This window comes from Paramisgurnus dabryanus, chromosome 15 (assembly GCF_030506205.2).
Source record: "Paramisgurnus dabryanus chromosome 15, PD_genome_1.1, whole genome shotgun sequence".
Lineage (NCBI taxonomy): Eukaryota > Metazoa > Chordata > Actinopteri > Cypriniformes > Cobitidae > Paramisgurnus > Paramisgurnus dabryanus.
In genome coordinates, this window is record NC_133351.1 from 6,154,730 (window position 1) to 6,177,388 (window position 22,659).

Sequence of the window (22,659 nt, forward strand, 5' to 3'; positions counted from 1 at the left end):
TGCGTAAAATTTTTACGCACCCGATCAAGCCAGTGCTGCGTGGGGTTCATTGCAACACAGCTACTTTACATTATACAAGGCAGAGCAATCTGTGCTTTTGTTTTTTTCCTCTTACTGTCAGAAGATGATCTACTTTGAATTTGTAAAAAGCTTTGATGCGTTTTGGTTAAGATATTGAACAGACTGTTTTGGGGGCATTGAAGTCAATTTCTTCATCTTATGTTTTTTCGATTTCTGAGTTGGGTGTGCAAGTCACCAAATCCAACCTTATCAGGGCTCGCAAAATTTCAAAGTCCCTGGTAGCCCTTCGGGCAGGCACTCTTCAGTTTTTGGTAGCCCGAAATGAATGCAAGTAACCCGAACAAAAAATACATTACTTTTAATGTAGAATATTGAGACATAACATCTATGGTACCAAAAAAAAGTTTTATTTTGTGGCACCATACTTACTGGTATAACTCCTCATGTAACAGTCTTTAAATAGGGAAAACACGGAAGTGTTTTGTGGCTTCCCTGTTTGGAACCATAGGAATGAATGGGGCTAGGCTAAATGCTAACACATTCACGATGCGCTGTACAGTGCACGCATTGAAAAAAGATAGATATGTATTAATTCGTCTAAGTTGAGGTAATAACATAGTTTAATATGGCAAAAGGGTAGACTATTCCTTTAATTGAAGTCACAGATCAGAAAATGCCACTTGACTTTGTGGGCATAGCACAGGGTTCCTCAATTAGTTTTACCACGGGCCAAATTTTGCCAATACAAAGCCAATAGGGCCTCTAACCACAGTGTTTAATCTGCTATTCTTGTTGTTTTGATGCTGTTGTTTTTTTTAACAAACAAAAAACTGGATTTCCATGCAAACCAACTGTTCCTGCTCATCTCCACACCAGACATATTCACCATTTAATAGTGGTTCAGTGGATCACAAATCTCACAGTTTGGATCATCCAGTTACAGCTTGGATAATTTTTTCGATCAAAAAAATAGGGGCTACTGTCCCTTTAAGAGCGATTATGCACAGAGTCACATGTACTGTAGCTTTTTTCGTAATTCTCTTCACTGCCTGTACAATCTATATCACTTTGAGGTTTGCTGTGAGAGAATTAATTTTAAACGTGAGGATAGTAATGACTGACAGGACGAAGTTGGAGTATTTTTCCTGTACTGCGGCTTTGTGCAAAACTCGAGCACTTGTGAAACGCAAATTTAAATACCTGATGCCTGAATTTTATACACCACAATTACCCATCCGAATCAGTGAGAGAACGCATAAACATGTACATTTTTCCTCCCTACAAGTCAAAATAGCCCAACGGGCAGGGCGGGGATGCATTTTGATAGCCCGACTGCAAAGCACAATAGCCCCGTGACGTCGGGTAAGCGATTTTGCAAGCCCTGCTTATATTATTTTAATCAAGGTTTTGTTACCTAAAACCTAACACCATTTGAAACATGTCAGCAACTCCTAGTAACTGATAGCTGGGATTGAAAACATTTTTACACAGTGGGGTTAGTTACCACCACCATATATACTGCTAATGTTATTCATCCAGCCCCATCTCAGTTTTGCTCATCTGTTAATATTATTGCTGCCATTGTTATATTTATTTGCACTACCTTGCAATATTACATTTTATTTGTACCCCATCTCAATTTTGCAAATCTATTAATGTTATTGCTACTTCAATACCTGGGATATTCCTGCCATTGTTTTATTATATTTGCACTCACCTGCAAATATTATATTATATTGCACTCCATCTCAATTTTTGCACATCTATTAATGCTACTGCTGCTATAAATACCTGGATTATTGTTGCTATTGTTGCCATTCCCATATTATATTTGCATATGATCCTTACTCCATACTCTTTTCTTGCACATAAGTTAATACTTTCAAGACGGTTAATACTGTACATTTGCATATATAGAAATTTTGTTCATAGTCTATATTTCTCTATAACTCTGCATATATTACATTGTCTACATTTATTTAGTTGTAACAGTGTTATCTGAAAGCCTCAGGTATACAACGATAAAAACATGAAAACAATGTAAATAATATTAATCAAAATGATAACTGTTAATACAATATCAATTGAAATAACTCACAATTATGATTTTTTTTGTCTTAATTGTGCAGCCCTTTCAAAAATATATATTTATATGCATTGATGCATAACACAAGAATGGAAATATGAAGGATTATGGATGGATGAATGTGTGGATATCTATCTATTATATGCAGATGTAGGTTATTACAGTGTGGACAGACTCACCTGTACAAGCTCATTGAGCACCACAGCATCAAAGCCGGACAGGTACTGTACGTAGTATCTCTGCATTACGGGTCCATACTTTCGCACGTGTGCCCTCAACTCCTCCATGTAGAAAATCAACTCTGCAATGTGCCTGTGAACACAAACAAGAATGAAGTAAAAATCAGTGATGTTTTCATTTGATTAACCCAAGTCACACACCCCATGAGCTGTAACTCCAAAGACACAATCTCTTAAGGAAAATGGCATGATGCTTTATGAATATATAAATAAATAAATAGAGGAGATTAAATTAATATTTACTTGTCAATAAAGTCATCTGTGCTTTTCTTCTGGATGTTGTCTGCGTGTCTGAGCAGCCAAATGATCTCATCGCGGGCGAATGAAAGAGCCATAAACACAAACAGGGCTTTGGGGCCCAGTAATCCGGGCTGGTCGGCCAACACTGTGGCCAGCTCTTTTAGGGCAGATCTCAAAAACTTGCGGCGTTCTCTGTGCATCAAGCCCCTACATCAATTTAAAAAATATATTTTGATACAGAGAGAAATGATTGCTTTCATTTGGTTTCTTTAGAAACAGAACGAGGACACTTACGCATGTGACAGAGCAGATTCTTTGCATTCACGAATGTCGTTGACACGTTTGTTGTAGCTGTAACAGATTGAAATACTGCAGTTATGACTGGGAATAACAAACAAAAAGCAAATGCAATATATATATGCTATATGTGTAATGCATGTTAAAAGGCTAGACCCACATTATGAAAACCCACAAGAAGTATTTGCTTACCCGCGGATGTTTACGAACAGATCCTCAGCAGCTTTGTGAATATGGAAGACCTCATCCCTGAAGAGACAGAGACAGGAGCTGCTCTGAAGGGCCAACTTCCACAGGCTAAGAGCCGCTGGGTCACTGTTCAGGGCCGTGTGACACAAGATGAACCCAACTATAACACAAAGAGCCGGTTACTTACCCCTTATTTTAATTTAACATATGCATCTTATGCATTAAACGTATTGTTATGCAATCAGATAAATAATGAAATAATCTGTTTCTTTAATCATATTCATGATTATTTAATTCAAGAAATTTAAAGTGCCGCCCCTGTGGTGAAAATTAAGTTTTATTGTTGTTTATATATCTATATGGTGTTTTAAATATGTTTCAAGACAAACCATGTGCACATTTATTATTCGTTACTACTGCAGAGTATTTTCTTCTTAAAATTGGTGTTTTCCGAAGACAGACCAAAAACTGCAGTTTGAAATCACCCAGTTTATGTCAAAAATATGTAACCAATCACCTCAACACAGTCAAACGGGTAGATGAGTAGTTCGAGCCATAGATATGTTTGGATGCCAGTTCACATATGCATTGTAAACCGGACTTAAGAGGTTTGTGTCTGGAACCATAGATATAAATAACTAGATACGATATTAGCAGCTGTTTTTATGGTCCGTTATATGTAACTTATATGAACGGTCCAAGGCGGTATGAAACCCAGTGTTGGCAAGTTGGCGTTTTTTTGCAGAATCTGATTACTTTTAAACTGTTGACCTGAATGTTTTTCTCTCGAATTAAATGTGGAAGGATTTTGTTCACTTGCTATAAACATTAGGGTAATATTATTTTAATTATGAAAGTAAAGTTTTGCCTTGGATTAAGGGAGGGCAATTTGGGAAAAGAAAAAAAAATGTTTAGAGTACTGTCTGTATTTTGCAACTCTTTCTGTACAGTGGACACTCTGTGACAATAAAAACTTTTATTATTGATTAAATAAAAATGAAAGTAAAGTTTTGGTATTTGGGAAGAGTTCATTGGGGTAGATTTGATTTTTACGCAAATCTGACAACCCATTTTAACTGCTTACATAATACCCCAAGACGAAAGCATTACCAAAGACTGCATTAAAACACTGCATTAATCTATTTAAAAAAATCTGCAATACTGAGTTAGTACATATACAAAAACTAAACATTCTCGTCTGTGAAAAGTTCCCATTTTTCAGGAATTGGCGACGATTTACAACCAAACAACCAAAGGCTAAACAGTGTATCCTGAAAAGCTATGAGTGATGTATGAATCAGGACCGTTCTAAAATGGCAGACACACGCCTACATATATGAAGTGGTCTAATGTCGAATCTAGTTATACATATCTATGTCTGAATCTGCTGAATGTAGCATCTATTTACATATATATATATCTATGGCCCGAAGTGGTGCGAAAGAGTAGAGGCAGGGACTTATTCGCATATGCATCGGTCAACGTTTACTAAATGAGGCGTAGAGTTACATTCAAGTTGTTTTAAGCATAAAGAAATAAAAAAAAAACACTTAGGTATGCAATTATGCTCAAAGATGAGTTTTATTTGATAAAATAATCGACTACAGGGGGACTTTAACTCTTTCCTTGTCATTGAAGAGTTAACTCGTTAATTAAGAGAAAACGCTTCCCTGCCATTGACACGTTTTTTCCGGCAATCCATATTTCTGCTATTATCCACCAGGTGGGGCTCTTACCCACATTTTAAAACCCGGAAGAATATAATTAAAAATTATTACATTATCGACCACAGGGGGACTTTGAGGTTAAAAGACACCATGAAACAGCATTTAACTCATTCATGTAACATTATTTCATGTAATGTTACATGAAATAAAGTCCTTACTGGAAAAATTGCATGCAAATACGGAAAAATGCAGTTCAATATGGTCTTTAACTCTTTCCCTGCCAATGACAACTTTTTCCAGCATTCCGTATTTCCACTATTATCCATCAGGTGGCACTCTTACCCAACTTATAAAACCTGAAAGCAACCCCTTAGGGCAAACAGTAAATACTCTATGTTTTGATGATTGCTCTGAATCTGATCTCTATCAAAAGTCCTTAAAAAAATGGAATTATCTCAGCTTTTTGCTCAAAATTTTGTATTTTTGAAGAAACCTACCCATATTTGAGAGGTGATAAAAGAGAACATATAAAAAACTTTTTTTTGTGTGTGTGTGTTTAAAGGAGAGGGTCTGTTTTTTCATTTGATTTATTGTATGTTTATATATTTAAAGAAGAACTTTTTCTGGAAGGCATTAAACTTGTGAAAATCATACAAAAATTCTGGCGCTGGCTGGGAACTTTTTTTTAAAACGCTGGCGTGAAAGAGTTAATAACACTTACAAACAATCCATTTCTCCATGGTATCCAAGGACAGGTATTCACATGGCATCTAAAACACACATTAAATCAGTTTTACATGTGATATGTAACGCATACATCAATTCCAGTTTATTACAAATATATTTTATCCATACCATCCATGCTCCAGCACAATAAAGTATATATGCTCTTATATGATATTATTAGTATGCACTATACAGTTATGGTTTATTCTATTTAACAATTCCACCAATGACTCATTAGCATTTTTTAGGACAATTCAGCAACAGGCAAACAATAAACAGGTTTTGGAGTCCTAACCGTGTCAGACTGGGCCGGGTTGAGCATGGTACTGGGAGCACTAATCAAACTGAGCAGCTGAGCGTTCCTCCACTGGTCGGCAGACAGATTACGGCGTGGGTACACCATCTGTAGGGAGACCAGCGCATCTGACAGCGACTGATGTACACAGAAACACAAAAGAAATTAGAAAATGAGAAAAAGTCGCAACACAAGTAATGTGAAACGGTATTGCAGCAAGCAGATTTTACTTTTCCATGAGGAACAAATTCCTCCATCATCTTCTTCAGAGGATTCTCATAGTCTACGATCATCTGTCCAAGTCTGGGGTATTCTCGATCACTGGGCACAAAAATAGCACACGATTCACGACACAGCTCTTTGGCACGTACATATCGCAGCTAAACAGAGATGTCACATTCTGTATACAAAGCTATAGGAGTGACAACCAGAATATATAAAAATAATGATTCCTAATAAATTAAAGTAGTGACATCCATATTAACAACAAATCGGTTTGCACAACTTTTTATGAAAATATGCTAATTTTTCAGCTCCCCTAGTTAAACATTTGATTTTTACAGTTTTGGAATCCATTCAGCTGATCTCCGGCTCTGGCGCTACCACTTTTAGCATAGCTTACCACAATGCATTGAATCTGATTAGACCATTAGCATCTCGCTAAAAATAACCAGAGTTTTGATATTTTTCCCATTTAAAACTTGACTCTTCTGTAGTTACATCGTGTACTTAGACCGACAGAAAAATAAAAGTTGCAATTTTCTAGGCCGAAAATAGGAACTATACTCTCATTCTGGCGTAATATTCAAAGACTTTGCTGCTGTAACATGGCTGCAGGAGGCACAATGATATTACATATTGCCCGAAAATAGTCCTCTGCTATTGAAAGATACTAAGGGGACTATTTTCGGCTGCTGCATAATAACTTAAAATTTTCAGTCGGTCTTAGTACACGATGTAACTACAGAAGAGTCAAGTTTTAAATAGGAAACATATCGAAACTCTTTTTATTTATTTTTTTAGGCACAATGCTAATGGTCTAATCAGATTCTATAGATTAGGCTAAGCTATGCTAAAACTGCTAGCGCCAGACCCGGAGATCAGCTGAATGGATTTCAAAACGGTAAGAAGCAAATGTGTAACTTACCATATAAAAAAAAAAAAGTGGAGTGTCTCTTTAATACCTTGAACCGTGTGTCATTTCATGAGCGTAGTTATAAAGGCCGATTATCGCTTTGCGCTCCTCGATACGTGAAAGCAGCATCATCAGTGTAGTGTATGTCACCACAAGGTCCAGGTAGTTCCTTGTGAGGTCAAAATTTACAGTCTGTAACACGAACAAAAAATTTTACATACCTGCCATGTCAATAAATAATCATCACTATTTAAAAAACAAAATTATTACAATAAATAAAACTTACAATATCAAAGAAGACTTGACAAACGTCAATAGTGTTCAGCAGTTCACAAACATGGTCCTGAAGGTAATGAAAGCATGAAATATAAGCCTAATTTATCTTTCAGGCAATAAAATAACACACATCCACATTCCTATCACTTACACTTGAGCATCACAAATTTCTAAGTAAATAAATCCCAAATTAATTTTTATTCAAACCAGTGGAATAATATATGCACTAATGGTTTTATGAACTTGCATACCTTAAATTCCATAACATCCACAAAGGTGAAGTAATATAGAGCTAAATTCTTCAGTATTTCTGACTTTTCTTTTTGTAGTTGTGCAAGCTGTTGCTGTAATAAGAAAATAAAGACCATCAGTTAAACAGACTCATTAAACAAGGTCATATTATTGTGATGTATGAGCAAGAAACTTATCAGCAGGGTTCACACAAGATGCTTTAAGGCTCAGATTATAACATAACTGAATAAAGACTATTTGCTACAGTTTAAAGGGATAGTTCACCCAAAAGTGAAAATTATGTCTTCATTTACTCATTTTAATGTTGTTACAAACCTGAATTATTTTTTTGTTCTGTTGAACATAAAAGGAAGACATTTTGAGCAATGTTTGTAACAAAATTGTTTTTGGGCACCAATGACTTCCATAGTAGTCCTTTTCCAACTAGGAGGCTGTTTACACTTGGCATTAACATGCGTTTTCGTCGATCGGATCACAAGTGGACGACGTCAATGCCAGGTGTAAACGGTGTTCAAAACGTTTTGAACGCGTCCACTTTCGACCACTTTCAACCACATCCAGAGGTAGTCGAAACCACTTTCGATCGGATCGCTTTGGAGCTGCGGAATGCAATGTGGTTGAATGTGTTCGAACAGCCACACGCGAGCGCCTTCTCTCCGCCCATTTATCTAATCTGAGGTATTAAACACAAATTTTACGTCTTTTTTTTACTTCTGGCGTGAACATACGGTGAACAGCGCTATTTTTAGCCTTTCATTGATAAAACTACTGCGGGTGTTCTCCGTAGTTTCGTTTTGAAAGCGTGAAAGTTGCGCGATCCTATTTCATCAATTGCGCTGAAAATTTAGAGAAAGCTCTAACATACACACGTACAAAACTCTGTGCAGCATGTTTACTTGCTAAACAAGCAGTTGACTCCAACATAATATTTGTTTGCGTCCATATAAACTCCCGCTCGCGTTTGAATGACAGCAGAGAGACTCGCCCACCGTCTCACAGACCACCTTCTCACAGTATTCAGGACAGAAGCGTTCGAAAGTGGACAAAAGAGACAAATTTAAATACCAGGTGTAAACGTAATGTGTCTCTCTCGTCCACTTGTGATCCGATGGATGAAAACATATCTTAATATCAAGTGTAAACAGCCCCTAGAAGTCAATGGTGCTTCTGTTATCTGCTTGATTACAAAAATCGTCCTTTGTGTTTAGCAGAACAAAGAAATGTATACAGGTTTGTAACAACATGAGGGCAAGTAAATGGCAGAATTTTTACTTTTGGGTGAACTATCCCTTTAAATTTAGAGATGTGTTAGATTACCGTTACACAAACATTTAACTTCTGGAAAAAGTGTCTGATGTCCTCACGAATAATTGAATACAAAATGAAAATGTTCTAGGCAGGGCTCAACAATAAGGATGGCCAATGGCCCAATTTAGCAGTTTATCATGTGTTCATTGGTATTTACAGGCTTGTTTTCAAAGTACATACTGTAATGTTTTGCACCACAGGCCATTTCAGTAAGCGGTCACGGTTACATAATAGCTATAGTAGAGACTGTTTAATGAACACATATACTGCATATGATGCTATTCAAAGGTATTTATAATAAGTGACCCTGCCTGTAAAACCCAGCTAATTTCATTGTTTTGTGAATTACCGTTTTCTACATAAGATCATCCTTAATAACATTTTGTGAAAATATAACTTTAATGTCTTTAATTGACAAAGTAAAGTCATGTCAAAGATTGAAATGCAAGTAAAATCTATGAGTGAAATCAAACTTTGATGCTCCTATCTGAAAATTACACAAAAAAAATAAAAAAAATTAATAACATATTTTAATTTAATATATTTAATATATATATGATTTAATAAAATATAATAATAATATTCTTAAAATAAATTTTCTTAAAGGGACAATAAGTAGAAATTACCCCCATCTAGTGGTGAAAATGTATTTTGCATTCAAACGAATAGTGCTCTCTAGCGCCTCGCTTTTTCAAATGCGTGTTGTAATTACGGTAGCCGTTATGTAATCACTGATTTCCTTGTCCAGCTGGTTCACTGGTTCTGAATAAAAACGCGCTGTGGAAACGGGTTGGTAGACTAGTGCTTTTTGTCCCTCTCTAATATTATAGTTTATCTGTATGGCGGAACGACATGGAAGCATCCTTGGACTTAACCATTCAATGCAAGTTAGAATTTCTTCTCTTTAGCTTACAAAGAAAAGTCAGATCACTGGCAGAGGTCATTTGACACCAACGAGGACATATTTATGAATAAAGACATTGATTTTAATTTATAAAACACTTAAAACCCTACTTACTGTCCCTTTAATTTTTTTGGATGTACGTAATTTAATTAATATTAACATTAACATTAAAATTAACATAATTGAATCAAGTTTTCTTAAAATTACATTTATTTTAATTAATGTTCATAATTTTTTTTAAACCTAATTTATCATGTGCAACCATTTTTCAGTGTAGATCATGAGGCTTTAGCTAGGTTTTCACAGGAGGGTAGTGGGCCAGAATAATACTTTTTTTTGTTGAGCCCTGCCAAAGAACAAAATTCTCAGACTCCATATTTGAAAGCCATACTGGTAAATGAACCCTGCTTCAAGTCTTGACACGCATACAACTTATCCTTAGGTTGCCACTACGGAATGCACGACTCTAGAGCAAAAATGCATTACTGCTTCACCTGGGAAGGTTGACGTAAGTGTTCTGGTTTCATTACATTCACATCTATGTATGGATAACAATGCAAACTACTAAAGGAGGTTCAACTCCGCTTAAAAGTTGTTTGATTGATTTGCTGTATGATTATATGATTTGGACACTTGTTACTTTGTTACGCTTCCCTGGAGTAAAGGGTAGTGCAAATATGCTCTAGAATCTAGTTAGTGACAAAATCCTCTTAGTATCTATCAGGGTTTTCCAGAAAACCAGGTTAGAGCTAAAAGGGTTAATAATGAACTACAGATACCCATTAAGCCCAATATCAGAGAAACCAAGACGACAAATTCCATTAAAGAAAACACCCTCATCCCCACCTTGCAAGCCTGTGCTTGCATATATTCACATATCATCTGAATAAATGATGCAAATCCAGTAGGTTAAAATGGAGTCTAATAATTAGATATTGTCGGTATATATGATGTAGAGATTATATCAGGAATATAAAAAAACAGCAGAGATGGAGATGAAAAAGTGATGATCGTACACTTAATGTTTCATGTTTTAATATGTCAGTAATTGGTTTTGCAAGAACTATGCACTTTTTCCATACCAAAATTCTTAACACCCTTATGCTATGCTATTCAGTTTTTGGTCATTAATTATATTCTCAATTGTGATTCTCATAAGATACAGGTCAAAAAATGGTCCCTAGTGGTACCCTTTTTAATGTCCAGTTTTGCAACTAAATGGTACATAATAGGAAGTACACCAGAAGTACATATCGGTATCAAATGTATACATACCTGTATAGGCCTGTCGCGATAAACGATAAATCGATTAATCGCACGGTAAATAAAATGAGCTCGATCATTTTTTTAGGCCGCGATAATTCACATTTGCATGCTTGTTTGTTTTCCTTGTCTCTCTCTCTCTACCAAAGAGACTGGATGACCGCTCCGTGCAACGAGTGACAAGGAGTGAACCCTCGTCAGTCATTTGTCAGTCGCATGATCTGTGTGGGGAGGGGGGACTCCTGACGTAGCCTATCACAGTAGGAGTACTGAGGAGGATGAGCGCCGCGTGAGAAGTGTAGCAGGAGAAAACACTAGTTAAGACGAGAGTTGGAGAAAAAGATGGATTTACTAGAGGCTGTTTACACTTGTCATTAACATGCGTTTTTATCGATCGGATCACAATGTTTTACGTCTTTTCTGACTTTTCTGACACAAGGTGAACAGTGCTATTTTTAGCCTTTCATTGATAAACTAAAGCGGGTGATCTCCGCAGTTTCATTTTGCAAGCGTGTGAAAGTTGCGCGATCTTATTTCATCAATTTCGCTGAAAATTCAGAGAAAGCTCTAACATATACATGTAGAAAATACTGTGCAGCATGTTTACTTGCTAAACAAGCAGTGGATATAATATTAGTTTGCGTCCATATAAACTCATAATTACTCCCGCTGGCGTTCAAATGACAGCAGAGAGACTCGCCCACCGTCTCGACAGACCACCCCTCACAGTATTCAGCACAGAAGTGGTCGAAAGTGGACAAAAGAGACGGATTTAAATACCAGGTGTAAATGTGATATGTCTCTCTCGTCCACTTGTGATCTGATCAAAAACACATCTTAATACCAAGTGTAAACAGCCAAGTTTCAAAACCAAACGCTACAGCTGCAGTGTGGGAGTACTTTGGATTTAAACCTAATGACCGAGGTGAACCACTAAACCTGAACGAGCCGTTATGTCGCATTTGTGGTAAAAACGTAGCACTTAAAAGTGGCAACACGACAAACATGCATATGCACCTAAAACGCAATCATCCTGTTATTTTGTTCATTTCTTGTGGTTATTTAAAATGTCTTCCAGTTCCAGTATTACTTATTGTTTAGAAATAAAAGTTTCTAGATCTTTGAAAAGGTGTATCTGCATTATTATAATGGTCCCGGAGCAGCAATGTTATCGTCTATCGCGATAAATTCTGAGGCAATTTATCGCCTAGCAAAATTTGTTATCGCGACAGGCCTATACCTGTATACATAACATTTTTAAAAGGTACTGCCCCAGTAACAGCTTGGGACCATTTTTTGACCCTTTTTCTTATCATCCTATAAATAGGTTTCACTTTCTTGTTGGGGTGAATATACCCAGACCATGAAAGATTTTGTGAAAAAAAGTAAACAAAATGTAGATCATCTCTGAATTTAGATTGAAGTTTGAAAAAAATCTCAATTTCTGCTATTTTTTAAGAAAGAATTTTGGGGGCAAAGTTGTGATAATGTGCACAATAGGCTAAACCTCATAACACCCTTGTTAAAGGATCAATGACATGACATGCATAATTTTGTGTCTGGGGCATTATGTACTATAAAAATAACTGATATATATTTAACTCTTTCACCGCCATTGACGAGATATCTCGTTAATTAAGAGAAAACACTTCCCCGCCAATGACGAGATTTTCCGTCTTTCCGCAATACCACTATTATCCACCAGGTGGCGCCCTTCCGCAACTTTTTAAACCCGGAAGTATTGCCCTATGGCAAGCGGCTGCATGTCCGTGTCTGTTTTAAAGATCGCTCTGAATGGGATCTCTATGAAAAGTCCGTCACAAAAATGGAATTATCTCTGCTTTTTGCTCAAAATGTGGTGTTTTTGCAGAAACCTACCCATATTCAAAAGCTGATTACAAAAGAACCGCTGAAGGTAGGATGAAACGGTTTTTTTGTTTGAAAGCAGAGGGTCTGTTCTTTCATTTGGTACATTGTATGTTTATATAATTAAAGAAGAACATTTTCTGGAAGGCATTAAACGCTGGCGCTGGCTGGCAACTTTTTAAAAAAACGCTGGCGGTGAAAGAGTTAATGACATGAGCCACTTTATTGTAAACCTATTTAGAATAAATACATTTTGAATATTTCGGAATAGTAAATACTAATTTTTGTTTTGGTATTTTAAACTTGTAAAATAGCTGGTGAGGCAACCGTCCTTACAAATTAGCAGATAGATTTAGATTTTAAAAACATTTAAAAATAGTGTTTCAATTATAAAAATGTTGAATTTAGATACTTTGGCATTATTTATGTTTGAAAACTTTCATATAAACAAATTTCACAAATATCAGCAGTTGTTGGGATGTTAGGATAATTAAAAAACTTTTGCCCAACAATTTGGATTTCTCAAATGTAAAAATATTACAACCGCAATCATGGGCCTTTTATTAAGAAGTTAGAAAGTATAAAAAGTAAATATGATATCACATCATCCAGTGAACCCTTTGTGATCTTTAAGGCTCAACAAATATTTTGTCGATTTCTCTTGAATACTGAAAAATAGTTACTTTAATGTAATCAGTAGGTTGGTACACTTTCTATGTCAGGTGGTACAACCAACGTAAAACTAGAAAGAAAAAAATACCAACACATTCTATTTATAATTGATTTTGTTCCTGGCTCAAAAATATGCATCACGTCCATTTTTAAAATATTTTTTTAGATAAGTTTTTAGGAGCTTGTTTTGTCATTGACCCTTATAATGTACTAGATAAATACACTTAAAGAAAGCATGTAACCATGCAGTTATAGACTCAAAGGAAGCTCAGAGCTAACCCCAGATGCAAACATCACCAAATGAATACAGTACACAGGTTTGAGTTTTAAAAGGGGCAAATCTGAGATTCCTTTTGTCCAAATAGGTTACCCAAATATTGACATATAGATATGAGTACAACTTAAATGTTAAACGGCATATACAGTGGAGCATGAACTAAAAGATAAAGCAACTGGGACTCCACATGGAGTCCAAACTTACCAAAAGAATAATCCAGAAAATAGCCATGTTAAGCATGCAAAAAAATGCAACAAAAAAGGAAATATAAAACAACACTAAAATGCAACTCAAACACAGTTAAACGTGGCTAGGGCTGTCACTATCATGCATTTTGAAAATCGAGTTATCTAAAGTTTTTAACGATTACTCAAGTAAATAGAGTAATTTTTTAAAACAAATATAGGGCTTAAAACGGGGCTGTACGGTGCAACATTTATGTCTTACATGATAATAGTAAATCAGTCAGTGAATTGATTGATGATGAATTAATCATTTGAATGAATTAATTTAGCACTGTAGCACCTACGTGATATGGAGCTTTGCGTGTGTGCGAGAAAGATACGGAAACAGCGCGTGCCTATTGTGTGGTCATGCTGGAGGGGATTATAGCGCGCATTGTCTTGGGTACAGAAATTGGAAAAATCACGGGTTTACATTTCCTTTTTTTAACCGTAGGGGTGCCCCGATGTATCTCTCAATAAATTACGGTGAAATGTCCCTACATCCAAAAGCCATGGGGCGCTCTTGTGCAGAAACACAATATGCGATGAAGACGAAAAACCATACACACGCAGCAATGACATGCAGCTTTAGGAAATTGCTTGAGAATATATTTATATTGCTGTTCTTCAAACCTTTTCAGGTATTTTCATGATAATAAAGAATATGTATAATGATTATAGTTTACGACTATAAACGACTCAAACTAACAGTGATTTCAGATCGATAAGGACTTATTGAACAAAAGCTGTAGTACATGAACTAACTGTGAATAATACTGGCTGTGCGATTCACAATAGTTATCGGCCACTAGGGGTGTAACGATTAATCGTGTTTCCCATTAAAAATGCCTGTCTGAATTCGATTCTGAATCGCAAGGCTGCGATTCTGTGTTTCATGCACAGCTTGTGTGTGTACTACGGCATTTGGTCAGTAGGAAGACCTTATCAATCTAAAATCATTATGAGTCGGAGTCGTTCTTTATTATCCTCAAAATTCCTGAATCAGTTTGAAGAACTGAGATATAAATAATCCTGTAAAATCATTTCCTGTAATAGCGTTTTTAATGCTACTTTTTCTGTGGCACAAAGGGAGTTTTTGCATGAGAGCAAAGCTTTGGAATAATTCATTAAAATTCATTCATTAAAAAACGCGCATTTGCACGGTTAATCGTTACACCCCTATTGTCCACGTATTATTAGTGTATATCGGCATTAAATTCGGAAGGATGCGCTTACTTGACTTCATGCAGATGTTTATCAATGCGCAGGGTGATTGAGGCCGTACTTAACTAACCAAACCGCTCATGCACCCAGTTTATTTGGTTCAGTCCTGATTCGCTGTTTCCAATGACAAGTGTTAAAACACTGTTAACATTAGGGCTGGGTATCGATTCAGATTTTCCAGATCGATTCGATTTCGATTCGCAAGCTACCAAATCGAATCGATTTCGATTCTCGATTCAATTTTCGATTCTGGTTCTCAGACCGGTTTTTATACTCTATTCAACTCAATGAATATAGATTTAATACAAATACTATATTAATAAAAAGAACAGTGAACAGCAGGTTACAAGTAGGTAATTAATAAAATCGACGAAAGCAACTGAAACCGCCATTTTAAGCACTGAATGAATGAATGCTCCTTGGTAACATGCGCCAGACAAAAAAAGAGGGTGACATCTAGTGAAGAAGACTAGTAATTCGATTAATGTTAATCTTTCGTTCAATGTTTGCAGAAATAAATATGAAAGAAAAAAATTGATTCTGCTCTTTGAGAATCGATTCTGAATCGACCACGTTTTAAAAAACGATTAATCGAAAGATCGATTTTTTTGCCCAGCCCTAGTTAACATTCTTTGTCGTTTGTTCCACCAAACCGTGCTTCCGCTATTTTAACGAGTACTCAACACGGTAAAAATAACCTGAGTATTTATTTTTAAATTGGGCATTCTAAAAAAAAAGTAATAGTGACAGCCCTAAACATGACACAGCATCACATCATTGCAGAAAGCAGTTAAACATCTTCAACACAAAGCAGAAGGCAATGCAGCATCTGAAATATACAACACTTCAAAAAAGACACAAATGGTTGGTGGTTATTACAGAGGAACTGAAATGACAAATGAACACAAAATACACACTTGACTCATGGAATGCATCTCTCAAAATTACATTTTATAGCACATACGGCTCCAGCACAATTACCACTTGGGCACCAAATGATGATGTAACTTTATATTTGCATTTATACATTTGGTAAACACTTTTTCTAGAACGATGTGCATTGATGGTTTACAATTTCTGTGTTCCCTAGGAATTGAACCTATGACCATTGCACTGCAGATGCAGTGCTTCACCATTTGTACAACAGGATCATGTAACTGTCTACTTTGAGACAACTTCACCTGTCTTTGTTTATGGGTCTTACTCCTATTTGCAACTTTATTAATAAATATTTTCATTATAAATTTAATTCAGTGCCAATATTCTATCACCAACTGGTTACCAAAAACTACCGAATAGCAAATCAATAAAGCTTTGCAGTGAAACAAAACTAGAAATGAAGTATACATCAACTAAACATGCCATGTTTGGGAATGCCGTCTTAAAACAAGTAAAGGTAACACGCCTACATTCCTAAAGTAATATGGGCTGCTAAACTGATGTAATTTCCTGCTGGGGGAATGCTGAGGGCATGATAGACAAACACCAATAAAGAAGAGAAGATAGCAGTAACTGTCCTAAAAAAAAATACTGTTTTAAACTGAGAATGACCGCTATTTGTGGTGTTGGGTAAACCTAAATATAGCCACATGTTCCTGGAAAAAACACATAAATGGGGAAGCCCCTCTCATGGGTCAGCACCTCATGTTCAATGACTTAATAAAACAAACACTTTAAAAATAAAAAGTAGACTGCATGTTACAACACAGTGGTTTTACGATGGAAATTATGATCTTGGAATTAAAACCCTACGACCGTGAGCATTAACCTTTACATAATTCTAATGGTCCAATGGGAACCATGTTAACCCATAAACAGTGTGGTTTAAATGCTGTAAAGATGTTCAAAATTATGGCAGTGACGACAAAGTATTACAGCAAGGACTGTGGTATTAGAAGGGGTATAATGGTGTTCAGACGGGAGACTAAACCCACTGAAATACATAACAAAAATCTTTTTTACTATTAATTTCAATACTACAACATGTCTCACACCACACCATTTCACTTGAAATCAGCATAGGGGATTTACAAAGCGCCTACGTTTGCCATGTAGAGCAATACAGCAAACAGATACAGTCGCAGAATATACAATCAGTGTTTCAAGTTTGCTTTACATGTCAGATGTATCCATGCAACTTCAGCATTAAATTGGGGAAAATCAAACTTCTTATGACACTTTTCCATGAATTTCATTACTGAGCCCCTTTCAACAATCCTTACTTTTCCAGCAACACTCAGTAATGCACATTAGATAATGCGATTCGGGTCACGGCACCAGATTTAAATCAGAATAGTTGTGTTATTCCATTGTGCTTTCAAACTGTTAGCCACCATTACACTACAAATGATTTTATACTATCCAGAAGTTTGATTTGATAAAGAAGATTTTCATGGACTCCCTAGACAAACATTTAGGGCTTATCCTAGTACCAGACTAAAATGCATGTTAAAGCTGCCATAATTTAAAAACATCATGTCATGTTGTCTTAAGATGCACACCAGTATCGTTTTTTTTTTTTGTAAAAACTACTTGTATAACTAGCCTAGTCCTAGCTTAACCTAAACCTTGTCCGGGAAACTGCCCTATAGTCCATTACTGGACTAGGTTGGCCAAAATACTTTTGGTGGTTTAAGCAATTTTTCGCTCTTATTAAAATATGCACACTCCTCAGTAGGTACCATATATGCCACAGATATGCTACATGATTCAGAAGCAGAAATCATTCTGATTGGTCTAGACAACAAGGATCATGAGTTCAATTACCAGGGAACACACAAAGTGATAAAATGCACACATTAAGTCGCTTTGGATAAAAGCATCTACCAAATACATAAATGTGGGTCAGCAACCCTTTCATTTTTTTTTTGGTGAAGAAACATTTTATGCAGAAATATCTTATTGCATCTTCAATATATTATAGAGAATTTATACATTTATATCAAGTAAATCAACCTCTTAACATGTCGTCAGAAGGTGTGTTGTAATTTGACCAAAACTTAAAAACTTACGTTGTTGTTGCGCGTCTCGACAGCTGGGAATTTTCTGACGATAAATTTCACAGCCGACTCCAGGTTTTTGTCAATCAGGTACGAGGGCTTTGCCTTGGGATCTCCACATGCCTAGAACGAACAGGGATAAACATCACTGCTAAACATGCAAGAGCTTTAACAGACCCACAGTGAACAGGTGCAAAAAACAACCATATATTTCACTCATCATGAAATGAAGAATCAAACCGTATGAGACAGATCATAGGATGAACAGTGAGGTAAAGTGTAGGGATTCGTTGCAGTTAGAAAATGCAGAGGAAGAGACAAAATTTAAAACATAAAAGAGACTGATAGAGAAAGGAGGACAGAAGACATGAATGCTATAGTTATGGAAATAAGGAATATTATAATAGGGGTTTAGATTTTACTTAACTGATTTCTATTCAGCAAGATGAATGATTTAATTCGAACACAATCGAAATCAAAAATGGCAGCACACTGGCGCAACGTCAGTATGCAAGACGATCATTGGTTCTAGGGTGGCATGATCGTCTTATGCCATTTTTGAATGTCATATCGATCACTTATCACTTCAAAAGACATTTATTTACAAATAGTATATGATTGAAAATATAAACTTTAGCATTAGTCAATAGTAACGTGCATAACAGTCGATGAAACAGATGGTAACTCAATAACAGAAAATCTGGGTGTGAGTGAACAATTTAAGGCCAATGAGAATTGTAGACTGTAAGCACACAACATGACTTTTTGGGCTGTGTGACGCAGCAATCGTAAAAAAGAATACACAGACGCACAAGAATACTCTACAGTTCACTATTCCCAACCCTAATGAAAAGACAGATAAAGAAGGAAAACGAGAATTAAGAAAGCTCTTCAAAAGGGACAATGTGCTGTGTTTGAGAACAGTTAGTGGATCATGGACAGAAAGAGAGAGCTGGAGAGAAAGACAGAGATGATGAATTTGGTGGACAGTGCGTCTGATTGGCTGGCTGTTCTGTAAGGCTCTGTTTATTCCTGGTATTAAAGTACGTTTTGGTCGATCGGATAACAAATGGACCTTCATCCCTGGTTTTTTAATCAGTCCCTTTTGTCGCTTCGGTCCTGATTTCTTCGAGGGAATGGTCTATGGGCGAGCCGTTATAACACGATTGAGTTTAAATTGATGCACACTAATGTACCGCTGCTTGTGTGGCTAGTAAACATGCTGCACAATGTTTTATACATGCATATTTAAGGGCTTTTTCAGATATTTAAGAGCAATTGGTCAAATAAGCTCGCACAACTTTTACACGATTGCAAAATTAAACAAAACTGAAAGGGCTGGAGATCAGCCGCTTCAGTTTTATGAATGACATCCTAAAGGCCGCGCCAAACACTGTGGGTTTACGTTAGAAGTCAAGACGGATGGAAAAACATTGTGTTTGGTATATCACTTATTAGATCAATGGGAAAGAGTAGGTGGTCTTTTGAACACGAGCGTCTACACCATAAACTGTAAAAAAAAAAGTTGAACGACGCCCGTTCGCACTCTTCCAATTATGTAAAGTAAAGCCGCCAGTGTCCCGATATGGCACCGACATCTTGGGTCTTGAGCCTGCGCGGTAGCAATTTCGGGACCAGTCCTGCGCAGTAGTGAGTAGGAAGTAAACTCACAAAATCAAGGGCCTGCCCTCGCAGAATGCGCATATCACAGCTGTCAATCATGACGTCACTTCACCGTTTTTATAGCATTAAATAACTAAAAACAAACTTATTTTAAAAAACAAACACTTGAATTTACATCAGCGTGATAGAAACTACAGTAAATGACAGAAACCAAGCTAATTGAAGTGTAATAAATTGTTTAGTTGGTCTCAAGTCCCATTGAATAACAAAAGGGGTGGGGGGGTGGATTGATGACCTATACTAGGACCAGTCACTGGGGGGCGATCGAGACGTTTTGGCTTCACTTTTTTATGGTGCATTTAAAAAAACTTGCGGCAAAAACTTGCTATTCGTGCGTAGTTGGACGCTTGAACATTTGATTTTACTCGCTTCATTTGCGTGTGAAATTCTAGTAATTCGAGACATTCACGCGGACATTCACGTCATGGGAGGGGCTTCTGCGACTCCGCTCGCTTCCTGTAATCAGGTCACTACTACAGCATGGTCCTGACTGGTTAACGCGGCACGGAAATCCACCGAAGTTCAGATTTTTCAACTCGTGCGTTTCACGCGGCAACGCTCAATTCGCACAGAACGCGCTATTCACGCTGCAGGATGCCTAATCGCGTCTTTGCATTGACTTAACATGTAAATCACTTGCGCTTGCCGCCTCTACCACGTCTGGTGTGAAACCTGCATTAGGGCTTGTGCGGCACGCTTGGTCTACACCACAAAAGCAATCCGGTCGAATGTGTTCGACTATCTCTAAATGCTCTCTAAGCTCAAAATGTTTCACTTTTAATACCTATATTTAGCGTCATCCACTTGTGATCCGATTGACCAAAATGCATCTTAAAACCAGGTGTATACAACCTTCAAGATGTGAGTGTCTTACAGAACAATGTTAAAACATTTCAGTGGATGTGCAGCTGAGGCAGGGCAGTGTGTATGGTCACATGAAACATTAAATGATGCTTAACATGCACCTACAACTAACTCAGCATTGAACCTTAAGACCATTCCAGTGTGCACAACAACACACACAGAGGCTCTGGGTGCTGAAAGATTTTACACAAAGCTCTTTAGGTCGTTCCCAAAAAAAGGCACCGTACGGGTAGCAGACAGGAGTTACACGGAGGTCCTGGATATAATGCAAACCGGCACTTAAAATTCAGTTTCATTTTGCACGAAGTCGTCAAACTGCTCAGAGTAACCCATTGACAATCATTTACAATAGCGAATTAACTCCCATGCCCACTGATAATGAATTACACAGCCAATCACAGAGAAGTAAATAAATCCATGTGGAATCTAAACTATGCCTCGAAAATCCCAGAGACTGCTGTCGATTTTGTTTCTCTTTGTTTAATGCATTACCCCACATCCAAGCAACTTTTGTTGAACTGGTACTGTGCAGTTCAAAACAACTTGCAAATAAAGATGATGGTGTAAATAAAAAAACAAGAAAGAAGATAATGGAAAATGTAACAAAAATAAGCTTCATGCATTAATAACAATAATATGAAGTACCGCAACAGTATGTAAGCAATTTTTATATAGGGCTGGGCAATATATCAACCATTTACAGAATATTTGCTGGCGATATACAATTACGCAACATGGCGAAAATTGCAATGTTGTAAAAGTGTTTTATTTGCCTATTAAACTTAGCTTAGCCATCTTACCTTATTAGTATTAAAATGTTAGGACAAAGATATCACCCAGCCCTAGTTACAGACTTAATTCCCCATTTGTATGGCTAGCAAGTTAAAGATCGTAAAACATCGAAACTCACTCTGCAAATTTCCAACAAAAAAGATATAACAAAATGAAACAAAAAGTCTTGCTGGTGCTACAGTTTGGGAAGGGCCTTTTTTGTGAGTTGCGCACAGAAAGTTCATGGGTCATGAAACTGGTAAAAGAGCGAAGGGGGAAGGAGGGGGGACTGAGATTTTAGGAAGGTGAAAAGCTGTGCAAACCTTCCAAACTTGTCCTTGCTGGGGGAAGCATTGTAACAGAAAGAGAGAAGATTACACATAAACACAGGTTCCAATCTCTACCATGCATGTTCACTTCAAAACAAATTAGCTTTGGGAACTAAATGTAAGACATTTTGGTTAGTGTGTTGGTTGGATCCGAAGGAGATATATGTAGGGGTGAGCTGGGTCACACAGTGCACAGAATCAGTCGTTCCCAGAGCTAAAACTGATACCATGCAGAATTCACTCTTCCAGGAGCAGGAACAATTCACAATTCAAATCCATGTTTAAGAAAAGACCAGGAAGTTTGTGATTAGTCAAAGAAACATAATCCATGCAAGTAAAAGGGAACCAAGGCCAACATGTTCACAAAATGACAAAAAACAGAAATGAACTCATAAAAGAATGACGAACGGAAACACACACTGCAAAACTAGAGCGAGCAAACAAACAAAAATTTCATTATTATCTGTTCAAATGCATCAAATCATCTCATGCACACGACCAAAAGATCACAGGATGGATTACTGCAGACCGTTGCTGATTTCAAACTAAATTTTACTGTACTTCTCATTACAATCACTCTAAACAAACTGTTAATGGTTCATTGTTAAGCTGTTAGTTAGTACCACAAAAGCATAATCCAGTGTGGTTAATGGTTTAAGTGAAAGATAATGCAAATGCACAACACAATGTTAATGTTGCTGCCTCAAAAATGTTAGGAACCAGTGCAAACCTGTTACACCAAATTCTGTGACCATCGAATTATCTTACTACTATGGAAACATAATTGGATGGTCATATAATTTCGTGTTACACCTGCAACCACCACTAAGAAGTGACATAAAAGATGGTCAG

The 22,659-nt window shown here is 36.8% G+C and overlaps 1 protein-coding gene across 8 annotated transcripts in view; it reads right to left on the reverse strand.

Annotated features, from left to right (window-relative positions):
• The window catches only part of nckap1 (NCK-associated protein 1), a 58,889-nt gene that overhangs the window by 29,759 nt on the left and 6,471 nt on the right, over window positions 1-22,659 (reverse strand). For 2 of the 8 annotated variants that reach the window (XM_065252241.2, XM_073811921.1), the window contains exons 2-13: window positions 21,802-21,819; window positions 18,173-18,283; window positions 7,423-7,509; window positions 7,182-7,238; window positions 6,945-7,087; window positions 5,991-6,081; window positions 5,761-5,898; window positions 5,461-5,509; window positions 3,076-3,232; window positions 2,881-2,937; window positions 2,590-2,793; window positions 2,287-2,419 (exon numbers count right to left, since the gene is read on the reverse strand). In XM_065252241.2, coding sequence (XP_065108313.1) covers window positions 2,287-2,419; window positions 2,590-2,793; window positions 2,881-2,937; window positions 3,076-3,232; window positions 5,461-5,509; window positions 5,761-5,898; window positions 5,991-6,081; window positions 6,945-7,087; window positions 7,182-7,238; window positions 7,423-7,509; window positions 18,173-18,283; window positions 21,802-21,819 — 1,245 coding nt within the window. Of the gene's footprint in view, window positions 1-2,286; window positions 2,420-2,589; window positions 2,794-2,880; window positions 2,938-3,075; window positions 3,233-5,460; window positions 5,510-5,760; window positions 5,899-5,990; window positions 6,082-6,944; window positions 7,088-7,181; window positions 7,239-7,422; window positions 7,516-18,172; window positions 18,284-21,801; window positions 21,820-22,659 lie in introns of all 8 variants that reach the window. The other 6 variants (XM_065252239.2, XM_073811920.1, XM_065252243.1 and 3 more) reach the window with 3 other exon arrangements.